The 27,755-nt window shown below is 36.0% G+C and overlaps 2 protein-coding genes and 1 non-coding gene across 6 annotated transcripts; 2 read left to right on the top strand and 1 right to left on the bottom strand.

The window, feature by feature from the left end:
• Window positions 1–183: 183 nt before the first annotated feature.
• Window positions 184–16,315, top strand: LOC141591731 (myosin-9-like). 2 transcript variants are annotated; one of them, XM_074412169.1, is made up of 31 exons: window positions 184–557; window positions 1,091–1,219; window positions 1,748–1,891; window positions 1,991–2,136; window positions 2,227–2,383; window positions 3,470–3,528; window positions 3,678–3,837; window positions 3,906–4,055; window positions 4,146–4,282; window positions 4,371–4,517; window positions 4,633–4,734; window positions 5,058–5,115; window positions 5,479–5,580; window positions 6,019–6,056; window positions 6,259–6,385; window positions 6,480–6,650; window positions 6,749–6,880; window positions 6,959–7,068; window positions 7,167–7,227; window positions 7,652–7,829; window positions 7,980–8,185; window positions 8,266–8,385; window positions 9,255–9,353; window positions 10,168–10,731; window positions 10,997–11,136; window positions 11,677–11,927; window positions 12,129–12,642; window positions 15,237–15,351; window positions 15,445–15,471; window positions 15,557–15,810; window positions 15,914–16,315. In XM_074412169.1, exons 1-27 carry the CDS (start codon window positions 555–557, stop codon window positions 12,179–12,181), a joined length of 3,744 nt encoding a protein of 1,247 aa, XP_074268270.1. In that variant the 5' UTR covers window positions 184–554; the 3' UTR covers window positions 12,182–12,642; window positions 15,237–15,351; window positions 15,445–15,471; window positions 15,557–15,810; window positions 15,914–16,315. The 2 variants fall into 2 exon arrangements, with proteins under 2 accessions (XP_074268270.1, XP_074268277.1); XM_074412176.1 differs by lacking the exons at window positions 11,677–11,927; window positions 12,129–12,642 and having other exon boundaries at window positions 15,917–16,315.
• A 5,323-nt stretch (window positions 16,316–21,638) lies between these two features.
• On the top strand, window positions 21,639–21,709 carry TRNAG-GCC (transfer RNA glycine (anticodon GCC)). The gene has a single exon. It is a non-coding gene; the product is annotated as a tRNA-Gly (tRNA).
• Window positions 21,710–22,371: 662 nt separating this feature from the next.
• Window positions 22,372–27,413, bottom strand: LOC141591754 (bet1-like SNARE 1-1). 3 transcript variants are annotated; one of them, XM_074412209.1, is made up of 6 exons: window positions 27,302–27,403; window positions 27,130–27,185; window positions 23,942–24,092; window positions 22,979–23,035; window positions 22,834–22,893; window positions 22,372–22,724 (listed from the first exon to the last, which is right to left on the bottom strand). In XM_074412209.1, exons 2-6 carry the CDS (start codon window positions 27,141–27,143, stop codon window positions 22,632–22,634), a joined length of 375 nt encoding a protein of 124 aa, XP_074268310.1. In that variant the 5' UTR covers window positions 27,144–27,185; window positions 27,302–27,403; the 3' UTR covers window positions 22,372–22,631. The 3 variants fall into 3 exon arrangements, with proteins under 3 accessions (XP_074268310.1, XP_074268317.1, XP_074268303.1); XM_074412216.1 differs by adding an exon at window positions 26,015–26,146 and having other exon boundaries at window positions 23,942–24,680; window positions 26,237–27,354; XM_074412202.1 differs by having other exon boundaries at window positions 27,130–27,413.
• Window positions 27,414–27,755: the final 342 nt, after the last annotated feature.

Here is a 27,755-nt window from a genome sequence, read left to right as displayed (position 1 = left end):
TCACCTTTTTGTGAGAGGTAAGCTTGTGACGGGATATTCCCATCACAAGCAAGACTAGCTATTATTTTAATTGAGGTTTGACAACGGTAGGCATACGCCATACGGTTTTAAATAAGAATTGACGATCCAAATTAGAGCGGTCCTGATCTCTTCCCGAAAGGTATAAATAAGAATCAAAAGAGAGAGAAGTTAAGAACAATGGCAGCCATTAATCTCCAAGAAAAATGCATCATTTTTAGGCTAATTATTCTTCCCCATCTTCTTCTTCTTCGTCATCAATGTTATTTCTTTACATTTGATTTTCAATTTTTCGATTTTTTCCCCAATTTTCCCATTGATTTGATTTTCCCCAATTCGATCGTTTCCGCGTTGTTTCGTTCAATTGAAAGTCTATTCGATTGAATTTCAGTGCAATTGAACTAATTTGATTCGTTAAATTATGTGTGCCAGTGATAATGACATAATGTGGTTAAATTGTGAATTGTGATTGATCTAGGGTTTGTGAGAATTTCTTTTTGTTGTTAACTGGAAATCGAAGGCGAGGCGAATTTTAAATGGTATGCTTTAAATTGTGTTGTTTTTATTATGATTATTAGAAACATAATTACCTCGGTTAACATTGATAGGTAAATGATTCATGTTGCTTTAAATAAACGTAGTTGCTCATTCATGGGCAGGTTTTACTCTTTCATGTACTTTTTTTCATTATATTTCCATAGTATGCCCTTTGCCTAATTCTCATTCAAAATGAATGCAAGAATCCGTCCATGAATTGAATATAGAGAAAGAGAAAATTGAAAATTGGGGAGTTGAAATAAAAGGGGTGAAAGGGTCTTGTATAAGACCGTTGTGCGCACTTCGACTTTATATTAGCTTGTGTAGCTCTTTTAATGCATGATTAGGAAGAATAGTGGCTTATTCATCTCATTTAATGAGTAGGATAAATGAGGTGTATAATCTGTTATAAGGCTTTTGTATGTGAGAATTTATGCTACAAAAAAGGCGTAATGTGGAGGAATAAGCTTTGCATTGTGTAATGTTGGTGATCTGTATGTTTGTTCATGAATGATGAATTGGTGATTGGTTACAGGGTACTCAGGTGAATGTTATGGTGGGTTCTCATGTGTGGGTTGAGGACTCGGAAGAATGCTGGATTAGCGGGCAAGTATCGAAAATCAATGGTGATGAAGTAGTAATCGAGACTACAAATGAGAAACAGGTTATAATTTTAAACTAGGCAGCATAACTGTTGTTTTGCTTAAAGTTTTAGACTTTGTTTGTTCTCAATGTACAAGACTCCCCCTTATCCTGCAATTTGCGAGAGCAATTGAGGCACTGGGGTAATGTTGTTGTCGTTGTTGTTGGAGTGAAATGCTACCATGCATGTGCATGTAAGTTTATGTTTGAAAAGTAGAAAAGATAATAATGGGATAACTCGAAGTGAAAGTAAGGAGATCATAATGGGACAGAGGGAGTGCAACTACATCTGATTACTTGTATAGTCTGCTGTCGTTTTTTTTTTCTCCTCATTGCTGGACAGTTCATTTGCTTTCTTCCCTCAGTTTGTGTTCTTCACTTGATCTCCGTTTTCTCGAATTTTTGCGTATTAGAATGCATTCTAGCATGAGTTTGCATGTTTTTATGCAAGCATAGTTCTCACTGCAGGCTTTTTGTTTGGGTTACGTGTACCCGGCATTTTCAATTTTTTGGCTATCATATTCACAGTATGCTCACATGTGTCTGATAGATTACGGCAAATCGATCGAAATTATATCCGATGGATATGGAAGCTCCAGATGGTGGAGTTGATGACATGACAAAGTTGTCATACTTGCATGAGCCTGGAGTTTTACATAATTTAGCAGCTCGATATTCACGTGATGAAATATATGTAAGTTCTCTTGTCATTCAATATCTAACTATAGGATTGTGTTTGTCTTTGAGAGAAGATCACCAGTCGTTGCAGCTATTGATCTTGACATCATGGCAGACTTACACTGGAAATATACTCATTGCTGTAAATCCATTCCAAAGACTACCCCATATTTACGATATCCAAATGATGGACCGTTACAGGGGAGCACCACTGGGAAAGCTCAACCCTCATGTTTTTGCAATTGGTGATGTGGCATATAGGTGATTTTGTTGTCCTATTTTCTTACTTTTTCGTTATAGTTTATGCTTGAACCTAGGAATCTCATAGCAACATGTATTGTATTTAATTAGGGCAATGATAAATGAGGGTAAAAGCAATGCCATTTTGGTCAGTGGAGAAAGTGGGGCAGGCAAGACTGAGACCACTAAAATGCTCATGCGTTATCTTGCCTATTTGGGTGGTCGCACTGACACAGAAGGGCGAACTGTTGAGCAGCAAGTTTTGGAGGTAAGAAGCATTATAATATGTATGCATGGAGATATTATATGCACTTCCAAGTGGCTGAGTATAAATCTTTGAACAAGAACGGAAGATACAATGTTTTCCAATTTGATTGCCTGCTCGTATTGATAGTACTTATGTTTTGTTTGGATGGAGGCATTTGGAGGAAAAGGGAAGGTAGGAAAACTGAATAGAATTCGGGCTGGAGGTAGACGGAGGATTCATTTCCCTACAGCCAAGCCAAATTAAGATCCTTCAAACAATGGAAATATTGGGAAGGAAAGTGATAACCCCCTCACCGTCTGTCCTACAATTGGATCCAAGCAAAGGGTTAATGTTAAAATCTTGCATGTGAAAGATCATAGATGTATCTCTTTTACAAGTTACTATTGCCAAGCTAGCATTTAGCGGTGAACACTTAAGTCATATGAAATGAATAATTTATTTACTATCTTGAGAAACATGGTAAACTCTATGTGGAGGTATTTCTCAACTCCAGGGGATCCCAACATGAAATGAATCTCGTTAACATAAATACTTTTGTTTTCATATTTTTAAGTGTCAGGGTACTCTTTACACACTGTCTGAACTTAGCTTATTGCCTGACTAATAAGCTTTGATGTTCATAACATCTTATTACTCTGGAAGCTTCATGCCATCAAACTTGTTTTAAGCTACTCAAGGGCAAAATATTTGTTATAAGCTTCACTGTATATAAGTTCCTTCTCTTTATGTATTCGTTATCTCTGTGTACATTTTCTTTCTATTGATCGTATTATATAGTGAAAGAAAAACTGAAATTCATCATTATAGTTGTGCAAAGTACGTGCATCTTTATTTCATTGCATTGGACAGTAAAATTAGGGGTTTCTTAAAGAGGATTTATTTGCATCTGGGTGCTTGATGAAATTCATGTACTTTTTTGGTACAAGATGCATATGGTGCAATGTAAAGTGTGTTAACTTTCACATCCTGTTGGTTCCATGTACATTTACTACTCCACACTTCACTATTTAGTTTGAAATGTTCAGAGGGTCCTTAATATTGTACTCTGTTGTTTAATCTCGACTTATGTAATTGCTTTGAATGTAGTCAAATCCTGTTCTAGAAGCTTTTGGCAATGCAAAAACAGTCCGAAACAACAATTCAAGGTTTGATTCTTCTGCTTAGTTTTAGAAAGTGCTTTGCTTCTGCATACACGGATTTTTTATTAGACTTTCCTTTTCGCCCCTCTTTTTATCAATGCAATTTTGTGCACCTCAGGCTATAACTTACATTATGTCCTCATATGCTGCTGTAGTCGTTTTGGAAAATTTGTTGAGATTCAATTTGACAAGAAGGGAAGAATTTCCGGAGCAGCCATTAGAACATATCTCCTTGAAAGATCCCGTGTTTGCCAAATTTCGGATCCAGAGCGCAACTATCACTGCTTTTATCTTCTTTGTTCTGCACCTAAAGAGGTAGTGCACCCTTAGCTGTATTTTTCTTTTAGCATGGTAACATTCTAGTAAATTCTTTTCTTGATCAGGAAGTTGAAAAGTACAAGCTTGGAAATCCTCAATCTTTCCATTATCTTAATCAGTCAAATTGCTATGAGTTAGTTGGTGTAGATGATGCACAAGAATATCTTGCTACAAGGAGAGCTATGGACATAGTTGGAATAAGTAAACAAGAACAGGTATATTTTGTTTTGTGCATGGTCATTGCATCTCTGTGGACGGCTTGAAATATCTAACATATCTAACATGTCGGTTGAATTATTCTCAAGGATGCCATTTTCAGTGTTGTTGCTGCAATTCTTCATCTGGGTAATGTAGAATTTTGTAAGGGCCAAGAAGTCGATTCTTCTGTTACGAAGGATGATAAGTCCAAGTTCCATCTTCAGACAGCAGCTGAGCTTCTCATGTATGTTCATGTGGCTGATAAATTTGTGGTGCATTTGATCATCTGACCACTATTTGCTTTAATGGTTGATATATCCTTTTTAATTTAGGTGTGATCTAGTGGGTTTGGAGGATGCTCTCTGCAAACGTGTTATGATCACCCCGGAGGAAGTGATAAAGAGGAGCCTTGACCCAGAGGCAGCTACAACTAACAGAGATGGTCTAGCAAAAACAATATATTCCCGTCTGTTTGATTGGTATTTACTGGATTTTTAGAATAGTTTTGCGCTGTGTATTAGTAAAATGTTGCAGCTGATCATATCTGGATCCTTTTCGATGAAAGTTGGTCTTTATTTCTTCTTAAATTTACAGGTTGGTGGATAAAATCAACAATTCCATTGGTCAAGATCCTAACTCAACATGTTTAATTGGAGTCCTTGACATCTATGGTTTTGAAAGCTTCAAGACTAACAGGTAAGTAAGGTGAACGGTGAAGGTCTTATAATCAACATGAAGACTTCTGTAAGACCGCCTTACATTAATTAGTGACCCTTTTAACGCGATCAATAGTCATCTTAGTTAGTGATCAATTTCCTATTGTGGGTGACAATTTTGACCTCAGCAGTGATCCTTATTTGTTTGTATGTTTTATATAATTAGTGATATTTTGACTGCTTTAACTGACCCTTTTCTCTTCAATCGGTAATGTGGTTTTACAATAAGTTTTTGCAAGACCGTTTTACTAGTACATAATTAATTCATTTCTGATTGAGTTACCAAGTCCTGCTGTTGTGCAGTTTTGAACAATTTTGTATCAATTACACAAATGAAAAGCTGCAGCAGCATTTTAATCAGGTCATTGCAGTGTCTCTTAGCCACTTAGGCCTTGTTTGGATACCAAAAAAGGAGGGAAAGGGAGGGGAAGGGGAAAGGAGGGAAAGGAAAAGGGAGGGAAGGGGAGGGGAAGGAGAATGAAGGTCATTTTCCCTCCAAATATTTCCTTTGTTGGAGGTGAAATAATTTGGCTTGGAGGACGGAAATGGAGGGATCCATTTTCCCTCCCCTCCAAGTCCCTCCATCTCCATTTTGCTAACCAAACAATGGATTTCTCATCCCTCCAAATCCCTCCCCTCCCTTTCCTTCCAAATCCCTGCAACCAAACACACACTAAGCGTTTTGTGATTGCATAACTAAGCTTTATCAACTTGTGAGCTGCAGCATGTTTTTAAGATGGAGCAAGAGGAATACACCAAAGAGGAAATTGATTGGAGCTATATTGAATTCGTGGATAATCAAGATATCTTGGACCTCATTGAGAAGGTTTATTTGTTACTGCATCTGTTATAAAATGCACAGTTTTAGCCTAATGTTAAATCAAGGAATCGGTGAGAAAGATGAGTTGCACTTGTTAAGTTTGTTTGGTAAAGGGAAAAAAAATTGGGAGTTGTGATTGAAATCATGTGACGGGGCTTTTTCAAAAAAGCATGAAAGGATATGAATGGCAATGCATGCCGCGTTTTCATAAATATTATGTTATGCCTCCAACTGACTTGATCCCGACAGAAGGTGATACATATATTTTTCTTATTGGCTAGTCATTGCAATACTCAGTGGTGCATATTAGAAAGTCAAATTTGAAGATAGTGCCTCTAATGAAGGACACTTTCTTGTGGTAGCAAGTTACAAATACTGTTCATCAGGCTTAGATGGGAGCCTTAAATAAGGATGATTTCTGAGTTTTCCTCGTTATTTGTGCAGAAACCTGGAGGAATCATTGCACTGCTTGATGAAGCTTGGTAAGATATCCTGCATACTTTCAGTTTCCATATAACTTTTTTATTTTCACTACACTACAGTGCTACTCCTGGGCCATTGCCCTTCCCTTGAGTTTCTGATGGCCAGTATAGAGAAGAAAATGGGCCTATAGCTCGGCACGCTCGTAAAGTAACAAGCAGTACAAAAGCAGTGTTTTGATTGTGATTTTCTAATTATTATCAGCATGTTCCCCAAGTCGACTCATGAAACCTTCTCGCAAAAGTTGTATCAGACTTTCAAAACTCACAAATGCTTCATCAAGCCAAAGTTGTCTCTTACCGATTTCACTATTGCTCACTATGCTGGAGAGGTTACTTGCATTTTTTTTTTCTGTGTCATTGCTAAATAATGGGTTTTATTCTACTGGCTTTATAATTCTCATTCACTGTTGTACCCTGCTGTAGGTTCAATACCAATCTGATCTATTTTTGGACAAAAACAAAGATTATGTTGTTGCTGAACATCAGGATCTGTTGGCTGCTTCCAAATGTTCCTTTGTAGCGGGCCTTTTCCCTTCAGTTCCTGAGGAGACAAATAAGTCATCTAAGTTCTCGTCTATTGGTACTCGATTTAAGGTATTTGATACTCTGATAGGCAATTCACTTTATTGACCATCATACTTGCATTTTTTTTAATTGTTGTACAATATAAACTAAACTTTACTTTGATCCAGATGCAACTACAACAACTGATGGATACATTGAATTCTACAGAACCTCACTACATCAGATGTGTAAAACCAAATAATCTTCTTAAACCTGCTATATTTGAAAATAACAGTGTCATGCAGCAGCTACGTTGTGGTGTGAGTACATATTAGTGACAAAACTTATTTTCATGCTCTGTTAACTGTATCTGCCTATATACTAACACTTCTGTTTAGGGTGTTCTAGAAGCAATTAGGATAAGCTGTGCTGGATATCCCACGCATAGGACATTTTGTGAATTTATTAACCGATTTAAGATGCTTTCTCCAGAGGCAGTGACAGGGACGTAAGTGTTGATTTTGTATCTAAAAGAAAATATTAGTTGTGTTTTCTGTTGAGATGGTGCAACCAATGAATTCTGGTTCATTTTACTTATACTCACAGAGATCCAGACGAGGTCGTGTGCTCAAAGATCTTGGAAAAGATGGGGTTAGCTGGATATCAGGTTAGAGAAAATTTATCATTTTGTATTTACCCGTATTATGCTGTGGTAATGGTAACAATCATAGAAACTTCTCGTTTGGTCAATGTTTCTTTCTGAAAAGACTATACTGTAAGGAGTGTCAATATCTGATTTCTCATATCAAGAGGAAATTATATCATAGAATGAACTCCTTGATGATAAATGTTTGGCATCTGTTTTGCTTGCCAAAAAATCGTCTGTTTGTATATTCAAATTCTGCAGGTTTTGTTGACGTAGAGTTTAGTTGTTTTTTTTGCTAAATTGAGTTTGCTTTACAATTTGTATAAATGCTAAGAAACAGTCTGAGATGTTATGTTTCTCACTCACGGCTGGTATATTCTTTGATATATGTCTATCGTCCTTTAGCTTCTCATTTCGGTATTTAATCTCTCATCAAAAACTATAGATAGGTAAAACAAGTGTTTTTCTGAGAGCTGGTCAAATGGCTGAGTTAGATGGGCGTAGAGCTGAGATACTGAACAGTGCTGCCAAGACTATCCAAAGGAAAACTAGAACTCATATTACACGCCAGCATTTTCTAGTTTTGTGCAACACTGCTATTATAATGCAAACATTTTGCAGAGGTAAGCTATTGGGCGTTTTAAGAACATCATGTTGCTCTGTTTATATTTTATAGTGAATCTCCAACTTGTTTTGCATTTTTCATATTTTTCAAGGCTTGTTAAATGTTTCGTTTTCCATTTTTCCTTAACGCTGTTTTCCTGGCCTAATAGGTAGACTGGTCTGCAAAAAGTTTGAGAAAATGAGAAGAGAGGCATCTTCCGTCAAAATTCAGAAGGACTTGCGCAGACACTTATCCAGAAAGTCTTTCAGAACACTTCAGTTTTCGGCACTGACCTTGCAGACAGGAGCACGTGTCATGGCTGCTCGCAATGAGTTCAGATCTAAAAGGCAGGAAAAAGCAGCAGTGATAATTCAGGTTAGAAAATTTTCAATAGAAATCGTTTTGAGTCATCTTTCGTCAGGGTACTGATATTAATTTGGACTGGATAATCGTAGGCTCTTTGGCGATGCTATTTGTCATGTACATATTACAAGAAGCTCAAGTGGGCGGCAGTTTTTACTCAATGCAGATGGAGGGGACAGTTAGGTCGAAAAGAACTAAGGAAGCTGAAGATGGTGCGTACAATTTATGATGTGTATGCTCATACTGTTTTCTTACACTCTGGTCTCAATGCAAATTTCTAATATCTTTCAAAATGGGAATTAGCAAACCACATCCTCCACTCGGATGTTTCTTCAGTTGCCTCTAATTTTGCTGGTTTTTGGAAGTATAACTTCTTTTAAAAAAAAGAACTGAATAGCTGTTAGTAGGTATAAAAATCATTGACTGGTTCTTAACCACAAGCTTAAGCTTTCAGTTGAAATCGTATTACATGGTATCAGAGCTCTGATGATTGTTAAGGTCCCAAGTTCAAATCCTCGGAGTCTAAAAAAATCACAAGTGAAATTTCAAGAGCATTCGGGTGACTTGGTAATATAACTATGATGAAGTAACTTGGTAATATAACTACCAACATTATAATAAGGATAATCATACTATCATATAACTTGTTAAAGTTTGTTGGATTTTCAATTTAATTTGGTGTTTTTTTGTGATTTTAATCAAGAAACTTATGACGATAACTACAATTGAACTCAGGTTTGAATGTTTGATAGTCGTGATGGGCACTAGAAGTGTTGGTCACTATACAAGTTCTTAAGTCTCTACTTATGTAAATGAAGCTACATTTGACAACTCACCAACATGAAAACCCAAAGAAAACATTTTTTTTCCTGTTCTGGTTTGAAACTCTGGCTTAAGAATGTTGTCTGAAAGAAATTAACACTCGTGTAACTAATTTTAGTCAGCTTAACTTCACGTGATAAGTCATAAGGTTATGTTTTAGATTTTTTTTGGTTGTTTGTTTATTGACAAGCTGTCTGTCATGCCTTGTTTTGCTTGCTTTCAAGTCTACCATTATATACACCTGCCAATTTTCTATCAGGCTGCCAGAGAAACAGGTGCACTCCAAGAAGCGAAAGATAAACTCGAGAAAAAAGTTGAAGAACTCACTCGGCAGCTGCAGTCAGAAAAACGTTTAAGGGTATTTTTCTTGATACCTAGAATTGTTCCTTATTCTGTATGAGTGTTAGTTTCCGTGAAACCATGGGAGTTAATGCTGCTTTTCTCCAGCCCATCGGATGGGACTTGGCAGCCAATTCTAGCTTTGGAAAAAAAAAAAACAGCAACAAACTTCAAAATGACTTATTAGACTTGTAGGGTAATGTTAAATGTGACCTGTTATTACTCCACAAGAAGTCTACTCCAGAGCTGTCGTTGAAATTCCTTATACATTAACCAAGGTGTGCAAGTTATAAACTTCTTGTGCAAATAATGCCCACGACTTAGTCGGTGGGCCTCGCTTGGTCCTGACTCCTGAGTCTTGACATCTAAATCACGTTATTGATGGTGCTTCTGCTAAAAGCTGTAAGTGTGTAGTAATGTATTTTCAGGTCTCGAAGATACAAATGGCAAACTATTAGCCCATCTTCTGTTGAGATCAGATGAGTTGGGTCCAGAAGATGGTAAACCAGAAAACTACTCCCTCATATACTTTGGAGTTGCTCTATTTTTCAAAATTATCTAAAAACATAATTTGAAAAGGGAACCTTCCAAAGAATAGGAGGGAGTATTTCAGTTCCCTACATGACAACGTCGATGCAAATATTTCTGGAGTATAATTGCTTTAAATGATCTGTGACCCAACTGTGCTTACTAATGCTGATGAAGATACCGTAAAAACAATCTCCTAGTCAGCCTGCTCAACGTTGCTTAGGAAACATAAATTGCCCATCCCATAGAAATATCAATGTTTTTGTAGGAAAATAGATATATTATTCCTCTATGGATTTTCGTAGATGGACATGGAAGAATCTAAAGAGTCTAAAGAGCAGGAGATAGCAAAGTTACAACAAGCTTTGCAAGAGATGCAGAAGAGAATTGATGAAAAAGATGATTTGCTAGGCAAAGAGTGTGCAGTGGCTCAAAAGGCAATTGAAGAAGCAGCATCTGTTATTGAAGAAACTCCAGTTAGTGTTGGGGATTCTAAAGAGCAGGAGATAGCAGAGTTACAACAATCTTTGCAGGAGATGCAGACTAGAATTGATGAAAAAGATGACTTGCTAGGAAAAGAGTGTACGGTGGCTCAAAAGGCAATCGAAGAAGCAGCATATTCTGTTGAAGAAACTCCAGTTAGTGTTGGAGATTCTAAAGAGTCTAAAGAGCAGGATATAGCAGAGTTACAACAATCTTTGCAGGAGATGCAGACGAGAATTGATGAAAAAGATGACTTGCTAGGAAAAGAGTGTGCGGTGGATCAAAAGGCAATTGAAGAAGCAGCATCTGTTGTTGAAGAAACTCCAGTTAGTGTTGGAGATTTTGAAAAAATTGAGGCTTCAACTGCAGAAGTAGACAGATTAAAGGTAATTGAACTGCCGAGTTGCCTTGTTGGTTTTTGTCTTTTTGTTGCCTGTGATGTTAGTTAACAGGTACCACTGTTTTTTTGTTTGGAAGTTGTACCTTTACTTCTTCTCAATTCAGGGTTCCCTTCGTCATAAAATCCCATGTTTGCTTAGCCTGTTAGAACATCTATATGTGGTCACATGCTTGATTACTTGGTGCTTGTTCTTTGGGAATTGTTCTTTGCAATTTGACTGTTTAAATGATCGAGCTGTTCGTATTATGCAGGAATCATTAGAGACAGAAAGACAACGGGCTGACGAATGGGAAAGAAAGTATACAGAAGCTCAAGAATCAAATGAAGAAAAACGTAAGAAACTAGAAGAAACAGAGAGAAGAGTTCACCAACTTCAAGATTCTCTCAATAGGTAATACTTCCAAGTAATTTATGCATCCGAAGTGTTTGCTATTTTAGTTTGTATCGTTCCAGTGTTTCTTTTTCTTTCTGATAAGTTTGATGATATCTGTACATTGAAGTTACCAAAGGTCCATGGGCGTGGGACCCGCAGACCGCAGTTCATTGAAAAAAAAAAGAAACTAAAACCAAAAGTCAAAGATGCAAACCCTCAGACTATGTACAAAGGCCACTGAATAATTTTCATGTAGAGTCATCCGGATACAGCTCTTAAAGCTCAATATATCATTTCCTCTAGTGCTCTATTATTGGCTACTCGTACTCAACGAGTACAACAATGTCGAAGGTTTCCTGCAGCTGGCTTTCCGTTGGCCTGAATATATACCTACCTTAGCCTTGTTAGCTTTGAAGCCATTTAATAGATCATTGCTATCATATTTTTGAAGTCTTTTCTTAGGCAAACCAAATTTGCAGGTAACTGTAGTTGAAAGAGTAAATAATTACGGGATTGTTCCTTATTTGACTAATGGTAGATGTAATTAGTATGTCTCAGGATGATTTCCTGCATGTCTGACCAATTCTCAGAGCTGAAAATGATTTTGCATGGCTCAAAGTCGAGCTGTGCTTCAGAGTATACAGTCAGAGATGCCCGGGGCGGTGTTTTTTCCTCTTCTTCTGATGATTCATCCTCTGATTCTGATTTATCTTTTTCGGGTCCTGCTTCAACTTCAACAAACTTTTCCTTCCTAAATCCTGATGCTCTCAAATTGATTACTGAGGATCTTTCACATGCGGACAATACAGGTTAGTCCAGCTTTTGTAGTGTCATGTTCTCTACACCCAAATGTCGTGAAGCATTAAGAAAAACTGAAATAACATAGTTCTTCACTTCTTCACCCATTATTTCATTTGTGAATCTCTATTCCATAAGACACCATCTTTTTCATTGATACCTTAAAAGTAACTATGCCCTCTTTTTTGTCTCTCTTGATGCGCATTGTGCAGGATCTATCAACTGGGAAAGTGATCAGGAGGGGGCCTTCGATGACTTTTTCTGATGGAAATTGCTCTTCCTCTTTTATAATTCCTTAGATTGACCCACAGTACAGGTCCATAGCCTTGTACGAAAATGTTCCTAAGATAGTGTAGAAGCTGAGTGATTGTATCATGAGCACCTTACACTCAATGTCCAAATTCACCATCAGTTAATTGAACCGGATTAACCCGAACCTAGGTGTCACAGGCGCTTTTCTTTATCATCCTGAAGGGCTTGTGAGTCCAACAGTGACTTATGTGTTAGTTTGTCCAGAAAGCATCACAAATTCACAATCCTATCTTTGGAATTGCTCCGTGGTAATGCGTGAGCAATCCATTTACTTTTGTTTGAGCTTATCTCTCTTTCCCTGAAAGATGACATTTCCCCCCTCCTACACCAGTACCAGTTGAAGGCCGCACAAAGCTGCATCATCTGATCCTGCCTCATCAAATTTTGATATCCTCCTTATCTAACGAATTTTTGGTAAGTCTCAATATTCTATGCTCTACTTACTACGAGTAGTAGCCTTTGGTAGTTTGTTCAATGCCCATTGTACCTTCATCTGTTCTCTTAATTCTGCAATGCTGCTCAGACTGAACTGAAAAGATATTCTTATATTCATATAAATTGATTGTACACACACACACAGAAATTCTGTATTTCTGAACCCAATTGAGCAAGAGTTGGTAGAATAGTTTTTGATTAATTATTTGGGTGTTTTAACACTTCTGCTCCAAACTAGGAAATGAAACTTAAGCCTATAATCTCTGAAGAATCCATATGTTCAGTTCGACTTTTTCCTTTATTGGTCAAAGAAATCCTTTTTACCAATAGCACAGAAGATTATTTGAATGCACAAAAAGTTACGTGTTATGAACCAACGGTTACGTGTTGTGTATTTTTAGATTAGAGTGAAACTGATACGAGTGCGGAAGCGAGTAACGAATTTTAACGAACTAGAAACTTGTCACAAATCACGTGACAATCTAACAGAAATTAACGGACACAAGAAGGGGATATTTGCTCGGATTAGACCTATAATCCGAACAATGGTGAATTATAGTCAAGACCTAATGACTATAACCCGTGTTAAAGCTTGAAAACGCGTCAAACTATAACAATGGCGGAACTAAAGCGCGTTGAATCTGTGCTTACAATTGTAAACGTACAAACTGCTTTCTTATTAATAACTTGATTATCCTAATGAATTCAATCGAGTTATATTTATTGTTAATTAAAACTTTCTGCTAATCGACGTATAAAACGTCTTACGCCAGACACACGTCCTAAATAGGACTCCTAAGCCCTAACCAACTTATTCAACAATTAAAATAATTAACTCTCATAGCTAAGATTAATCTAACAGCTAATTAATTCTAATCCTAAGATTAGTTTTATTTGACTAAGCTACTAATTAATTAATCGGCATGCTACTGAGAAGCTGTGCAGTAATTTCAATTAGTCCCGAGTTCGAGCCTTACCCCCTGCAAGGAGCCAAATCACCATGTCCTTCATCACACTTGTATCAGAAACCTTTTCCTTCATGAGTTGAGAAGAATTTTAGGTTATAAGACACTAGTCTTGGAGACTTCGTAGATACCTGCAATGCTTAACTGCTCGAAGACAGTGTTGAGGACTTGAGGTAACATATATGTTGATAGTTCATACATGTGTCGCATTAAAGTGGATCGATCTATTGGTAAGGGAGTATAAATTGGTGGCATTTATCATCAAAGGTCAATAGCCTATTTTGTAAGACGCAAGTATTCCTACATTTGACCCTCTCCTGCCAAGATGAGAGGCTTTAGCTTGTTAGATGCAATGTACTTCATAGCTGTCCTCTAATGCATTTTGCGTGACAAAGTAAGTGCTGATTAATTGCTGGATATGGGAGAAACTCCTTGAATTTGGATCCTTCTACAGATAACAACTACGGGAAAGTTGGAATTTAAGAGTGTATTTCCTGAATTCTATCAATTGGAATATTTCTATTTGAGATATACTGTGACCTCTGATGACCAGTGTCTCCAAGACGCTTTCTTATTTCACGCTGTATGCTGTATCTACCTCATCAGTCCTATTGGAGCTCTGGAAGTGCGTTATGTGGTAACAATTCGTACTTTTCTGCACTTATTATCTGAAAGCTGCTGTCCCTGGTTTATGTTTAAACCTCGATGTCGTCACCATGCAGTTGTCAACTGGAGAACTTTTTAAGAAATATTGTTTGTTTTCAATGCTTTGGTAGTGCACTTTCATACTTCGCTGCTAGTCCATGAGCTTATGATGTGATCATATCTAAGAAGGAGCGAGCTATATTTATTTAGGAAGAATAACCAAACTGATTAACCTGGTGTGATTTTTTCTTTCGCTGATTGGTAAACTTAGTTGTGTTAGCAAAATCCAGACAGATTTTCAAGTATCACAGTTAAGGATTTAACACGGGGCTCAGTTCGCAATGCATAGAAATTAGTTTGAATTTTACCTAATGGACTTCAGATTCTGGGAAGAGCAATTCCACCGATACTTATCAGCAGGATCATCTAGCGTTGTTTCTTTTATATTCCGCTGGAGTTTTGAATGTGCAAGGTTTGTCATTTGTGGTGGCTAACTGGCTATACTCGTATTATTGCTACGACCATTAGCTTATTTAATCTTTAGTAGTCTGCAGTTGTTAATGATTCCTTCAGCGTTACCACCTGACGGACTAGGATTTTTATAACTGGTTATTTATAATTTATAAACAACCTCCTTTTGCTTTAAATACAAGGCTAACTGGCTAAGGCAGCATACATCTTACCTCCTTCCCCCTTTTACTCTACCATATGTCACGAGCCTTCGAGCCCTGTTAGGGTTGTTGCTGTTGTACCACAGTTAAAAGTTAAAACATACTGTAGGCTTTGTTTTTGTATGATTTATATAGCTTTACTATTTCTGTTTGTAATGGGATCGGATGTGAAAATTTGAACTATGGACGATATAGAGTGCTTGTGGCTGCGACTTGCCAGTGCCCGGTTGATACATGTGCCAAGTATTATCTTTTTTGGTTGCTTATGAAGTTATATCAATTATGCTGTCAGGCTTGAGGATAGACTTACCTACTTAGAATCGGAGAATAAAATCTTCCGTCAACAAGCTATAACAATGGCACAGAATAACAAATTGCTGGTAGCACGCTCTCGGTCATTAATGCAGGTAATTTGATTTAATTTACGTCTCAAGCTTCTTTTATCACGATCTTACTGTGAATTCTTATCAATATAACGTTATCATTCTGACTGACTGCAGAGATCAGATAGTAGCACAAGAAATGCGGTACTTTTCAACCCCTTTGAGTTTGTATATCAAGCAACACTTTGTTTTCTACTCTCAATTATGTAACCTGCACTGTAATTTTCAGAATTTTCGAAGTGCATCCTTAATTGAAAGGGATAACAGTGAAAATAGAGCGGAGAGCTCAGAAAACACTCAATGACAAACAACAAGAAAATCAAGACTTGTTCCTCGGATGTATATCCCGGTCGCTTGGCTTCACCAAAGAACGACCTGTTGCAGTGTGTATTATTTACAAATGACTGCAGCCTGGGGTTCATTTGAAGTGGAGAGAACAAGCTTCTTAATCGTATTATTCAGACAATAGGGCAGGCAACTGAGGTAAGTAATTTCAGAAAAAAAAAAAATTGAAGCATGATAGTGTGCTATACATGTTTTCCAGCAAGAATGCGTTTTCTTAACTAGCAAATGCCGAATATTTTAGCAGTATCAATCAGCAGTGCTCCTGGAACGGCCCGACAACTTAGGCGCTATTTTGCTGGACTTTTTGGAAGGATGGCTCAGGTATGGTGAAGTTCATGAAAAGACATGAATATAGCTTCGTCAACATCTCTCTATCACACCATCCCTCGGTTTTTTCTTCATGAAAGATGCAGACCCCTTCCAAGAAATGAATACGAGTAGCACATAATTTTGTAGGATTTTCTTTTACTAATGAAGCTAACTGGCATTTACAATAGAATTAGTCTTATACGAACTTGTAAAGAATTGGCTCTAACTTCTTATGTGTCGATCTGGTTCAAAAACGAAGGAAACCGAAAGATACAAACAATTTGTACTATCAACATTTTAAGATAGGATATCAAAGTAAATTATTTGAGTTCCATGCCTACTTTGCCATTCATTGAATTATAACATTACCCGAGTGCTTCAATCTACTCCGCAAATTGCGGGGAAATGGGAGGTCGAATGTACACAGTCTTACCACAAGGAGGGTGCTTTTAAATTTCTAAATAACCCCAGATGAAAATTGCGTTCAAAAACTGCATCGAATGATCGTTACTTTACAAGAGAAAGAAATGTAGCTACTTCGTCCGTCATTGAATTATATTAATTTTAAAAAAATAGGAAAGGTTAAATGTAAAGAAAAGACAATAAGATAAGGTAAGAGCGTGGCATGGTGGTTACATCACTCGGGTAGTTGTCTTTGATGTCTTACATTGTTGTCCATGACTCAACTTAAACCGCCCTTTAATTTCCTACATTTCTCCCATTGACTTCCCTAACTTATGACTCCTAATAAAAACAAAATATATACTAAAAAAATTAAACCAATAATATAGAGGTCAGGGAGCTACATAGTAGCAAGATGTAGCACTCTCGTCTCTCGCTACCCTAATAAAAAAAAAAGTTAAAATTACCATTTCTTGCTATTCGAAAATACCTGAACATGAGGCCTTAACAAAGATGTTAAACTACAAGAAAAAAGTGTGTGATTCTAAAATTCCATTTTTAGCTCCGACCCTTATTTTAGAGGTCCTTTTAATAATTACGCCTTATTTTTATTTTTCTATACCGAGAATGATAACTTTGACATTAGCTTAGTACTACTCAGTAGAAGAATAATATCACAGAGTCGGAAATATACAAAATATATTAACAATTCAGATATTCTTGACAAAAAGTGACTTGTGAGTTGTGACTCTCCTAAGTCTCAATCATCTTCCATTTTTAACATTATTTTAACCTGTTATATGACGTTATAAGCTTATGAATCATCATAAATGAGAATTTGTGTTAACAAGTTATTGTCAATAATTATAAGCGTGCTTTAACTCTTTTAAACTTTGAACTACTCCCGAACCCTTGTTTTTGGCCCTAAATGTCCAGCTAATTGAAAACACATCCATATTGTGACAAAATCTCAAAAAATTGGTGTGTTGTTTTCTGACTTGGATGAATACTTATTAAATTTTTTAATATAAACCGCTTAATTAACTATCGTTAATATTTAATTAATTACAACAAAATAAACAACGACAAATTTTCATTGAGACAGGTGATATCCATTGAAATTAAGACGGATAAAATGTTAATATTTTTTAATAAAAAGTCCATATATTTATTGTTCGAACAGATAAATTTAATCATTTTATTATAAAATGATGATATTTTCCGTGTTTTAAGTTAAGACCGTCTAATTAACGATAAACTAAAGAGTGAATTAATTAGTAGATTCATGCAGTGCTGCCTTTTTCAGAGGTGGACCAAATGAGTCATTCCTTACTGACTCTTTTGTATGCACCTTCATATTTTATAGCTTGCTTGTCATTTTCTCAAGTCAGCTCCTAAACACGTCGTTTTGGAACAACTTTGATTCAAGCATGTATTTTCTTACATTAACGATAGTTAATTAAGTATTTTCTTACATGATTAAATTTTTCAATCCATGCATTAATGTTTTATTCGGGTTCGGTTCAAGTTAAACCTCGTTATAATTATTAGATTGGTTTTCGAGTAGTGTTGTACGAGTTTATTTTGCTATATCTAGTTTTATATAAGTATTTTTCTGATCTAATACTCTATGTATTTGTTTAACTCTTAAAAACCAGAACTATATATGTAATCAAATTCGTATCACAACTTTTACTTTCCTATAATTTTCGTTCTTTCAAATTGAAATGGATCATCCACTAGAATTATTACTCGTATCTAGAGACTAAGACTCTATAGGTTATATGCATTTGTTTAACTCCGATTAAAACACCGCTATAAAGAATAATAAAAACTAAGGTAATTTGATAACTTATACCTTGAATAACTCAATTTTTCAAATCTTATACCTAAGATAATTTTCTTTAAAATCTTATAACTAAAATAACATTTTCTTACAAACTTGATACCAAATCTTATTAAAATCCCTAAATTAACGATTTTGCCCTTACTAATTTGATGGTTTTAGTGGTGGTAATCGTAGATATGTGCGTTAATGGGTGAGGCAAATGATAACAATGTTTAATTAGTAAGAGTAAAATTGTCAATTCAAGGCTTTTTTTTTAGACTTGGTATCAAGTTTGGAAAAAAAATGTTATTTTAGGTATAAGATTTTAAAGAAAGTTATCTTAGGTATAAGATTTGAAAACGTGGCTTATTCAAGGTATAATTTATCAAATTACCCTAAAAACTAAACAAATGATCGAGATAAAAAAAATACGGAGTAATAAGAGATTAGTACTACATAATCCATATAAATATATGTTTTTTTTGGAATAATGATAGTTTCAAGGTCAAATAAATCCATCTACAAAAAATAATTATTTTCCTTTGAATAAGGAGATGATTTACTTGGACTTGAGCCATAGGGAAGAAAGGGCAACATTATCATGCATGTCATGCTAGTAATTTTTATCTTGCGATGGCCATGCATGTTTGGTGTTATTTAATATTCAAATTTCTTCCATAATTATATAATCACTCGCAGACATTAGGAAGCTAACAAACTAGTAATACCTACGCATTAGCATGCGGGAATTTGAGTTAATAAGCAAGAGACATGCATGCATCCAAGATCAACATGGACTAATTAATATCTAACCATATAGATAATCCTATTAGCGATGTGTTAGCTATGTCCACATACAGCCATACAGGACAAAAAAAAGAGGAATTTTATTAATATTGTGGAGATTATAAACTATTTCAGAGTTCAAATTCAGATTGTTATAATACACACCATATAATTAAAAACTTTTTAAGACCATTACAGAATAACCAAGAAAAGTCCAAACAAAAACCCTGAAATTAAGAAAACCCTAATTAGATACCCATGACTCCGTGAGTCTTTTAAAGTGACGACTAACAGATTCAGGGCACAAATACAACATGCACATATAATGCAAATGATGAACAAGGTTACAAGCTAAGGTCGTCAAATGAATTTGAGAGTCTCGACTTTATAAGACTTTGAGGCTCTATATAGTAGGAAAATTTAGTTTTTTTTTTTTTTTGTAGTAAATGGAACTCAATCCTACCATCCGGCTAGCAAGCAAGCAACAAAGGATTTGGTATGGGTCCTAATTCTCAGAATAACCTTTTAAACATGCTATTAGACTCTCAGATTATGAATTAAGTTTCTGTTGTAAAATTCTCATTGTTTATATAACTAAAGGCGGCAATTATTGACACGAACCGAAAACACGACACGAACCCGACACGAAATTAGCGGGTTATGGTCAAGACATTGTGACCGATTTAAGTAATTATGTTGACACGACACGAAACTTAAATGGGTCGGGTTAGGGTTGATGTCTCTTGACACGAACCCGACACAAATAACCCATTTATTTAAAATTCTCATCATAATATATTTAGCTTGAGCCAATAATTCAACAAAACTTGGAAATTAGCATTTTGATTCATCATTTTTGGGAAAATAGGGTTATAAAGTGTAGTTTGTTGCATTAGTTTATTGGGTTAAACGGGTTGAATGGGTTAAAAACGAATGGATTAAACAGGTCGGGTCGGGTTATAGAAAATTAAATGGGTCAGGTTAGGGTTGAGATACATGACCCGTTTATATAATTAGGTCGGGTTAGGGTTGGAGTAGTGGTGACCCGTTTAATATTGACACAAACACGAACACAACACGACCCGATCTGTTTTTCTATTTAGAACCTATTCCGTATAAAATTAGTTAGTCCCAACATGGTGTACCCCTCTTCCCTAGCCTTTCTTGTGTCATTTTCACCAACCTTTTTTTTCCATCTACTCCAAATATTTTAAGTTCTAAATGACCTCTATATATATAACATAGTAACATGACCTTATTTTCCATGAAACCTTAATCTATTACTCATTACTTAACTCTCTAAATAATTAAACCACAAAATTAAGAAGTATGAACTTCAACATTCAAGACAGCATAGATTATAATCACCTTCAAAATCGAGTCGAAGATAACCGTAGTGCAATAAGATCCTATGATTGTGTATTTTGCCAAAGAGGTTTCACAACAGCTCAAGCTTTAGGAGGACACATGAACATCCATAGAAAAGACCGAGTTACCCCTAAAACGGTCCATACCCCTAGCAGAAACAATAATAAGGCGGATATGTTGTTAGAGGATGATGATGAAGACGACGATGATGATGATGAAGATGTTAATTCAACTACAAGATTATTTTTCTCCTCTAAGAGGTATTTAAGCACTAAGCAATATAACAATAATGGAGGTACATCTAGCTTTGAAGGGCAATTTAGTCATTTTCTTAAGAGTTCTCGTATGCATGGAAGAAGGGTTATTCAAGAGCATGATGAGGGTGAAGAAGAGGTTGATCTCGAGCTTCGTCTTGGTCATTATCCATTGTAATTAAGCACAATCATTGAGATGGCTTTATATAATAATGCAAATGCCATGTCAGCTAGTTCAGCTAGTAAAATCGTGTTGTGTTGTGTTATGCATGTTGTAATATCGATGAGCCATAGGGCTTAAATAAATCTCGTATACATATATGGCGCCTAGGAAAACTAGCCGCCTTTATATGATACTCCGTAGTACATTAGGACTCCATCTGTTTCAATCATTCGTTTATCTTTAACAATATGATCGTAAATGATTGAGACAGAGGGAATAATAATATAGTTTATTTATGTTGCTAGCTAGGCTATATATATAATAGTTTAGTACGTGCGTAAGAAGAGAAGCTATATATGTATGTGCGTAAGAAGAGAAGGTAAGTATCAAGTTCTTAATTATATATACTCATATAGTGCATAATGATATCTTCATCCTTGTAAAATTGTGCTACTTTGTCGATCACCTATTTATACGTTTAATAATATGAAAATTCATTAATTCTTATTAATCGTACGAGTGATCATAATTAATTACAATCACATTTAATTTTAGATTATCCAAAGGAAAAAAAAGAAACAAATACGAAATACTCATATTACTTATCTCGATCCTAGGTTAATTGTGATTGTACTCAACTAAGAGTGTATAAGATCAGCAAACAAAATAGACCGGTATTCAAATACACAGCTATTTCACGTAACTAAATGGAGTATATAATTTTCCCAACGATTCATATGCTATCAGTACATCTTTATTTGGAGTAGATATGTGATATGTGAATCAAAGTTGATGACTTTCCACGCCAATAGTTTTAATGTATTATAAATACAGGATTGCTAATAATCAGCAACGCGCACCAGTGGTCTAGTGGTAGAATAGTACCCTGCCACGGTACAGACCCGGGTTCGATTCCCGGCTGGTGCATTTATTTTTCCCTTTTATTTTTCTGCTCCTTGGAATTACTTGATGAAGCACATTTCTTACCAAATTTCTCACAAAAGGTATGTTCCAATATTTTTGGTCAACTGGTTGACAAGGTCTATATAATAGGAGTATTTGGGAAGGGGTATTCAAACCCATTCCTTATTAATAAGTTTCTATGACGATACGTTTGTTTTAACCATTAAGCTGGAAACCTCTTCGAGGATAATAGGTAAACAACAATGGTATTACAGATACTAATACTAATTTGCTGTTGTTCCTCGTAAATTTTGGTGAACCGTGATCAAACTATAATAGACAGTAGCTATGACGAACCAAGCCTGTCCAATTGTGATTCGTTAAATCCAACTTTTGTGAATTAATTTTTAACTATGATTCGTTAAACCAAACTTTTGAGATTTAACCTTTTACATTGACGATGACATTTTCTTAAAGAAAGGAATAAAAGCGACAATAACACACATCATACTGTCGAGTTTAAGTGGTAAGGTCAACTGGTGGCTTCTTTGCTCTGACTCGGAGGTCGTGAGTCGTGATATTGGATCGAGACAGAACTATCAATGCTTACACGCTATCGCCGCCATATTCAAGGAGGTATTAGGCAAATACATCCACAACAATTGAAATCATGCAACGACAACCGATTTCAAAATCAAGTCTAAAAACGAGATTTATACCTTGGACACACAGTTCAAACCGTAACATTGCAATTGGCAGTAGGTTCACTCCGGCCGAAGCAAAGAACATACACGTAAATATCACTCCGTACATTCACTCATTTAAGTGCCTTTTTTTGGGCATCTAATTTCTTTACAATCTATTGGCATCAAAGTATCGTACAAATGAAGAAGAAATGAGAAAGCGAGATACCATAGGATGTAACAAGCTTTGCCTTAATAGAGGATTAGTACTTTGTAAGATAGTAAACAATAAAGAAAAGCACCACAAACGAGCCCACAAGAGAGAACATTCTTCGACTTGATTTCGTCTCAAATACCTGAGAAAACAATATCACTCAGCACAAAGCCACAAAGCAAAAGAGATCTAGACAGTTTCAGACAATGTTGTAAAGCACGCAGTAACTATGAAGAGCTCAGCAAATTTACCTGTTTGAACCGATCCATTGTTCCCGACAAGATTCCTCGTGACGAGTCCATTTCATTTCCCTAAAAGATAAATTTAATGAGTCAGGAAACATTTCAGGTCACGCCAATGTGGACAGTTGGAGGGGAATGACAAAGAGAAACCTACCATTCGATCTAACATCCGGTTATGAGCGTCCACTTCTTCGTTTATGTCGCCACTTAACTGCAAAAGATATCCATAAGTTACTTTAACGGTTTAATTCATACCAGAAGCATACAAGATCCAGAATTTCCGCTTAATTTCCCATAATGAATGCAACAACAACAACAACAACAACAACAACATCAGAGCCCTAATCCCAAAATGATTTGGGGTCGGCTGACATGAATCATCCTTTAGAACCGTCCATAGGTGAATGCACACCTCAAAAAGCGAATAGAAAAGGGAAAATGAAAAACAAAAGGGGGAGCGAAAATGTAATGGAGAGTCAAGGTAAACTTACAGGTTTTAAAATCGAATTTCGGATTTCTTTTATAAAAACTTAAAATTTAAATCGAGAGAAAAGATTAAAACGATTTTGAAAACCGAAATAGAATTAAGGATCCGGAATGCCTTAAAAGTAAACCAAGTAAAATTTCCCATAATGAATGACCAGTTCAAATTTTGACAGCTCTAACCGCACTCAAAACGTATAAAATTTTATTTACTGATCCGGTATGTGTCTTTGAGGTTAAGCATCTTTAGATGCCTCTTAGATTATTGTAATTACATTGACTTTACAATCACAAATTTGCTGATTTCACTATTTCAGGGTAGGATATGGGAAGTGTGGAAATACAGCAACCCGGGCGTGTTAAGTTTGAAGCGAGTCAAGGAAGACTAACATAGATGCAATAGGTGTAGATGGTACAAGGCAGATAAGACTACAACATAGAGAAGCGCGCAAGGATCAGTCCTCCCATAATAACACTCATAATCTACAACTACAAATGACATGAACAAGCATAGTACATCACGATGTCAATTAGCAAAGGCAATTCCAACGTCATCTCGCAGTTTCATACATATCAACCTAGATTCATGCAAAACAGGATGTAGGTTCAATCGACATAGTAATGAACCGCTTACTCTTTTTAGAAGGCTGACTCTATCTTTCAGCCCTTCAACTGCACTATCATTATCATGTTCATCAATCTCATGAGTGGAGTATGAGGATGATGCCCTAATACCACCCTCCTCAATTCCATCAAAAAGAGAAGCTCTAGTCGCACTGTATTCCCTGCACACAAACATATACAAAAATAAGCTACACAACCAAAATACCGTGAATAATGCAGAATAGTTGATCATGAAACCTCGTTCGAAAATAACAAAAAAAGACTCGAGTAATAAGCAGTTGATCAAACAGTCAATGAGATACACATTATATTAATTGCAACCAAAGAAAGTGTTCGTAATTTGGAGGAAAATAATTCTCTTTTCCTTCAATATTTCTCAGCCTAGGCAGAGTAAAATAACGTACACTATGGCTCTTACTCTTTCCCATAACCAAACATTCTTCAGCCAATCTAACAGAAAAATGTGATAGGAAAAAACCTTACACCGCGTATATATGTAATCTCTAGATCCAGAGTACATCTTTTAATATGAAAACAGTTCGTCTTCAATATCATGAATCTCACACAGAATATACTGTCTTTGATATGATAACAGTCCGTCCACAGTATCATGTATCTCATAAACGGAATATTCTTTCAACAATCCTAATATTTCAACAATCCTAAGTCCATTTTAACAACTTTCATCTCTATCCTATTTGTACACAACTCGAGTCAAGGCACTTTTTCTCAGGCAATCCACCACAAGACTCATGTTGGGAGAACGGAAGAATTTCCTATTACCATCGGGGTGCATCAAGGTTCCGCACTTAGTCCTTTTCTCTTTGCTATAGTTATGGATGAGTTGACAAGGGATATTCAGGACGACATCCCTTGGTGTATGATGTTTGCTGATGATATTGTGTTGATTGATGAGACAAAAGAGGGGGTGGAGAGAAAGTTGGAATTGTGGAGGCAGACTTTAGAGACTCGTGGGTTCAGGCTCAGCAGGAGTAAGACTGAGTATTTGAGGTGTCAGTTCACTAAGGTGGCGGGGTTGAGATCGACAGAGGCGGGGAGTATTATTTTCGATGGGAATGTTGTTGAGGGTTCGGATTTCTTTGAGATATCTAGGATCTATTATTCAAAAAGATGGGGAGTTAGACGGAGATGTGGCTCACAGAATTAAAGCGGGATGGTTGAAATGGAAGAGTGCTTCAGGGTTTCTATGCGATAAAGATATGCCCCAAAGATTAAAGGGAAAATTCTATCGCACGGCAATTAGGCCTGCCCTACTTTACGGCTCCGAGTGTTGGGCCGTGAAACATTGTCACATTCAAAACATGAGTGTGGCGGAGATGCGCATGTTGAGGTGGATGTGCGGACATACAAGGAAAGATCGGTTAAGAAATGAGGTGATTAGGGAAAAGGTAAAAGTGGCGCCAATAGAGGACAAGATGATGGAAAACCGACTAAGATGGTTTGGCCATGTGAGAAGGAGACCTATGGGCCTTTTGATTAGGAGACCGGAGACTTGGAGAACAGAAAAGGTCCCTAGAGGCAGAGGAAGACCGAGACATACTTGGTTGAGAGTGATAGAGCACGATATGAGAGTTCTGGGGCTTGAGGAGAGTATGGTGACGGAGAAGGCACAATGGAGGGAAAGGATACTTGTGGATTTTTAGTATTTGATGTTTTTTGACAGATTTAGTGTTTTTTTATTTAATTTAAAGAAATTAATTTATTTATTTTTCTCTCCTTTATTACACACTTTTTCAAACAACCACTTTCTTATAGATTTTACCTGGTTCATTCCGGATCCTTAACTCTATTTCGGTTTTTAAAAATCGTTTTAACCTTTTCTCTCGATTTAAATTTTAAGTTTTTATAAAAGAAAGACGGAATTCGATTTTAAAACCCCTAAGTTCACCTTGACTTTCCATTACATTTTCGTTCTCCCTTTTGTTTTTTATCTTCCCTTTTTTATTCGCATTTTGAGGCGTGCGTTCACCCATAAACGGTTCGAAAGGATGATTCATGTCAGCCGACCCCAAATCATTTTGGGATTAAGGCTCTGATGTTGTTGTTGTTGTTAATCCACCACAAGACTCAATATTTTAGTTGTTCCAACTAACCAAATTCCCCATTACTAATGCCATCATAATATTTACCGCATAAGGTACTTTGCAGACATACACGAGCTTCTAGCAAAAAGAGGGCAAAGTCTTATATCTCACTAGTCACACCATTAATCCTAAAGACCATAAGGTACATTGCAGACATACACGAGCTTCTAGCAAAAAGAGGGCAAAGTCTTATATCTCACTAGTCATACCATTAATCCTAAAGATCATAAAGTTCATTCTAGTAGTGAAAAATCCCTAATGGAATTACCGCATAAAGTCTTATATCTCACTAGTCTTATGTCGATTTTGGCATGGTAAAATCCCTAATGGAATTAGGGTTCATTCTAGTAGTGAAAAATATAATACAGTGCAATGGTTGATTATCTACAATCAACTAATCACAACTTCATCTCTTACTACCACTACGGCACTACCCATTAATCCTAAAGATCATAAAGTTCATACCTTCTGGTTTACTAACCAAGGTGAAAGCCATAAGTGACAAGAGGGAATGACCCCAACTACTAAGCATCCCAATTCTTTCTACCATCAGAAGGTCGATTTTCGGATGATGGGGTTATCAATATCACATAATTGAAGACTCATTACTCAAATTTCACTCTCTTAATTACGGAGTACTCGTATAATACAGTGCAAATGTGCGATGATTGATCCACCACACCTTCTTTAACTTCATCACAACTATACTCCTACTACTCAATTATCCTAAAAATCATACAATTCCGAAACCATGTTTAACCATAATAGTGGTGGAATAAAGGAGGGCTAGCAGGGACAGTCGCTCCGGAAATTAAAAATTTTAATTTCCAATCATAGTTGAATTTTTCGATTCGATTTTGGGTTTCTTTCTAATTTAGCTAATCCATTAAAAATCATCTCTTTGAAAAGTCTCGCCTCGTAACTACAAATCCTGGTTCCGCTACTGACGGGTCTCAGCATACACAAATACAATAATGCTCTAACTAAACCCACAAATACCCTAATTCATGAAATGAAAATCAACAAAAGATTATTAAATTAAATTAAATTAACATAATTACATGAAATAAAAACAAAAGGGGGGAGAACAAACCTTCTGGTATTCATACTTTTGGAAGTAATCAATTAATATCTGGAGATTCAATTGATCTATACAAGAACACAAATATGAAATTACAATCAATCAATCAATCAATTACAAGAGAAACACAAATGAAATTGAAATTAATTTGAAGCGATCTGGGTTTTAGTTGAGTTTAATTAACTGTAATTGTGAAAGAGAAATTGGGATCTAGAAGGTTAGTGATTTTTTACGGATAATAATTTAGAAAGTAATTAAAAAAGCTGGAAAATGGGTGTAGTTGAAGGGATAGAGAAAATATACGAAAGAGGTTTGGCTAAGACTTTTTTTCAGGCTTTTTAAAATTGAACTGAATAGAGCTGAACTGAACTAAGTTGAATTGAACTGAATGAATCTAAATTGAGTTGAACTGAACTGAACTGAATGGAGCTGAGCTGAACTAAACTGAATGGAGCTGAGCTGAACTGCACTAAGCTGATTGAAGCTGAATTGAACTGAAATAATATTAATATTAATATTAATATTAATACAAAATAATAATAATAATAATAATAATAATAATAATAATAAATATATTATAATAATAATAATAATAATAATGGCTCTCTCTCTCTTCTTTCTCTGACTAAAAACTCTCT

This window comes from Silene latifolia, chromosome 1, assembly GCF_048544455.1.
Source record: "Silene latifolia isolate original U9 population chromosome 1, ASM4854445v1, whole genome shotgun sequence".
NCBI lineage: Eukaryota > Viridiplantae > Streptophyta > Magnoliopsida > Caryophyllales > Caryophyllaceae > Silene > Silene latifolia.
This window is presented reverse-complemented; position numbering and strand designations above follow the sequence as displayed.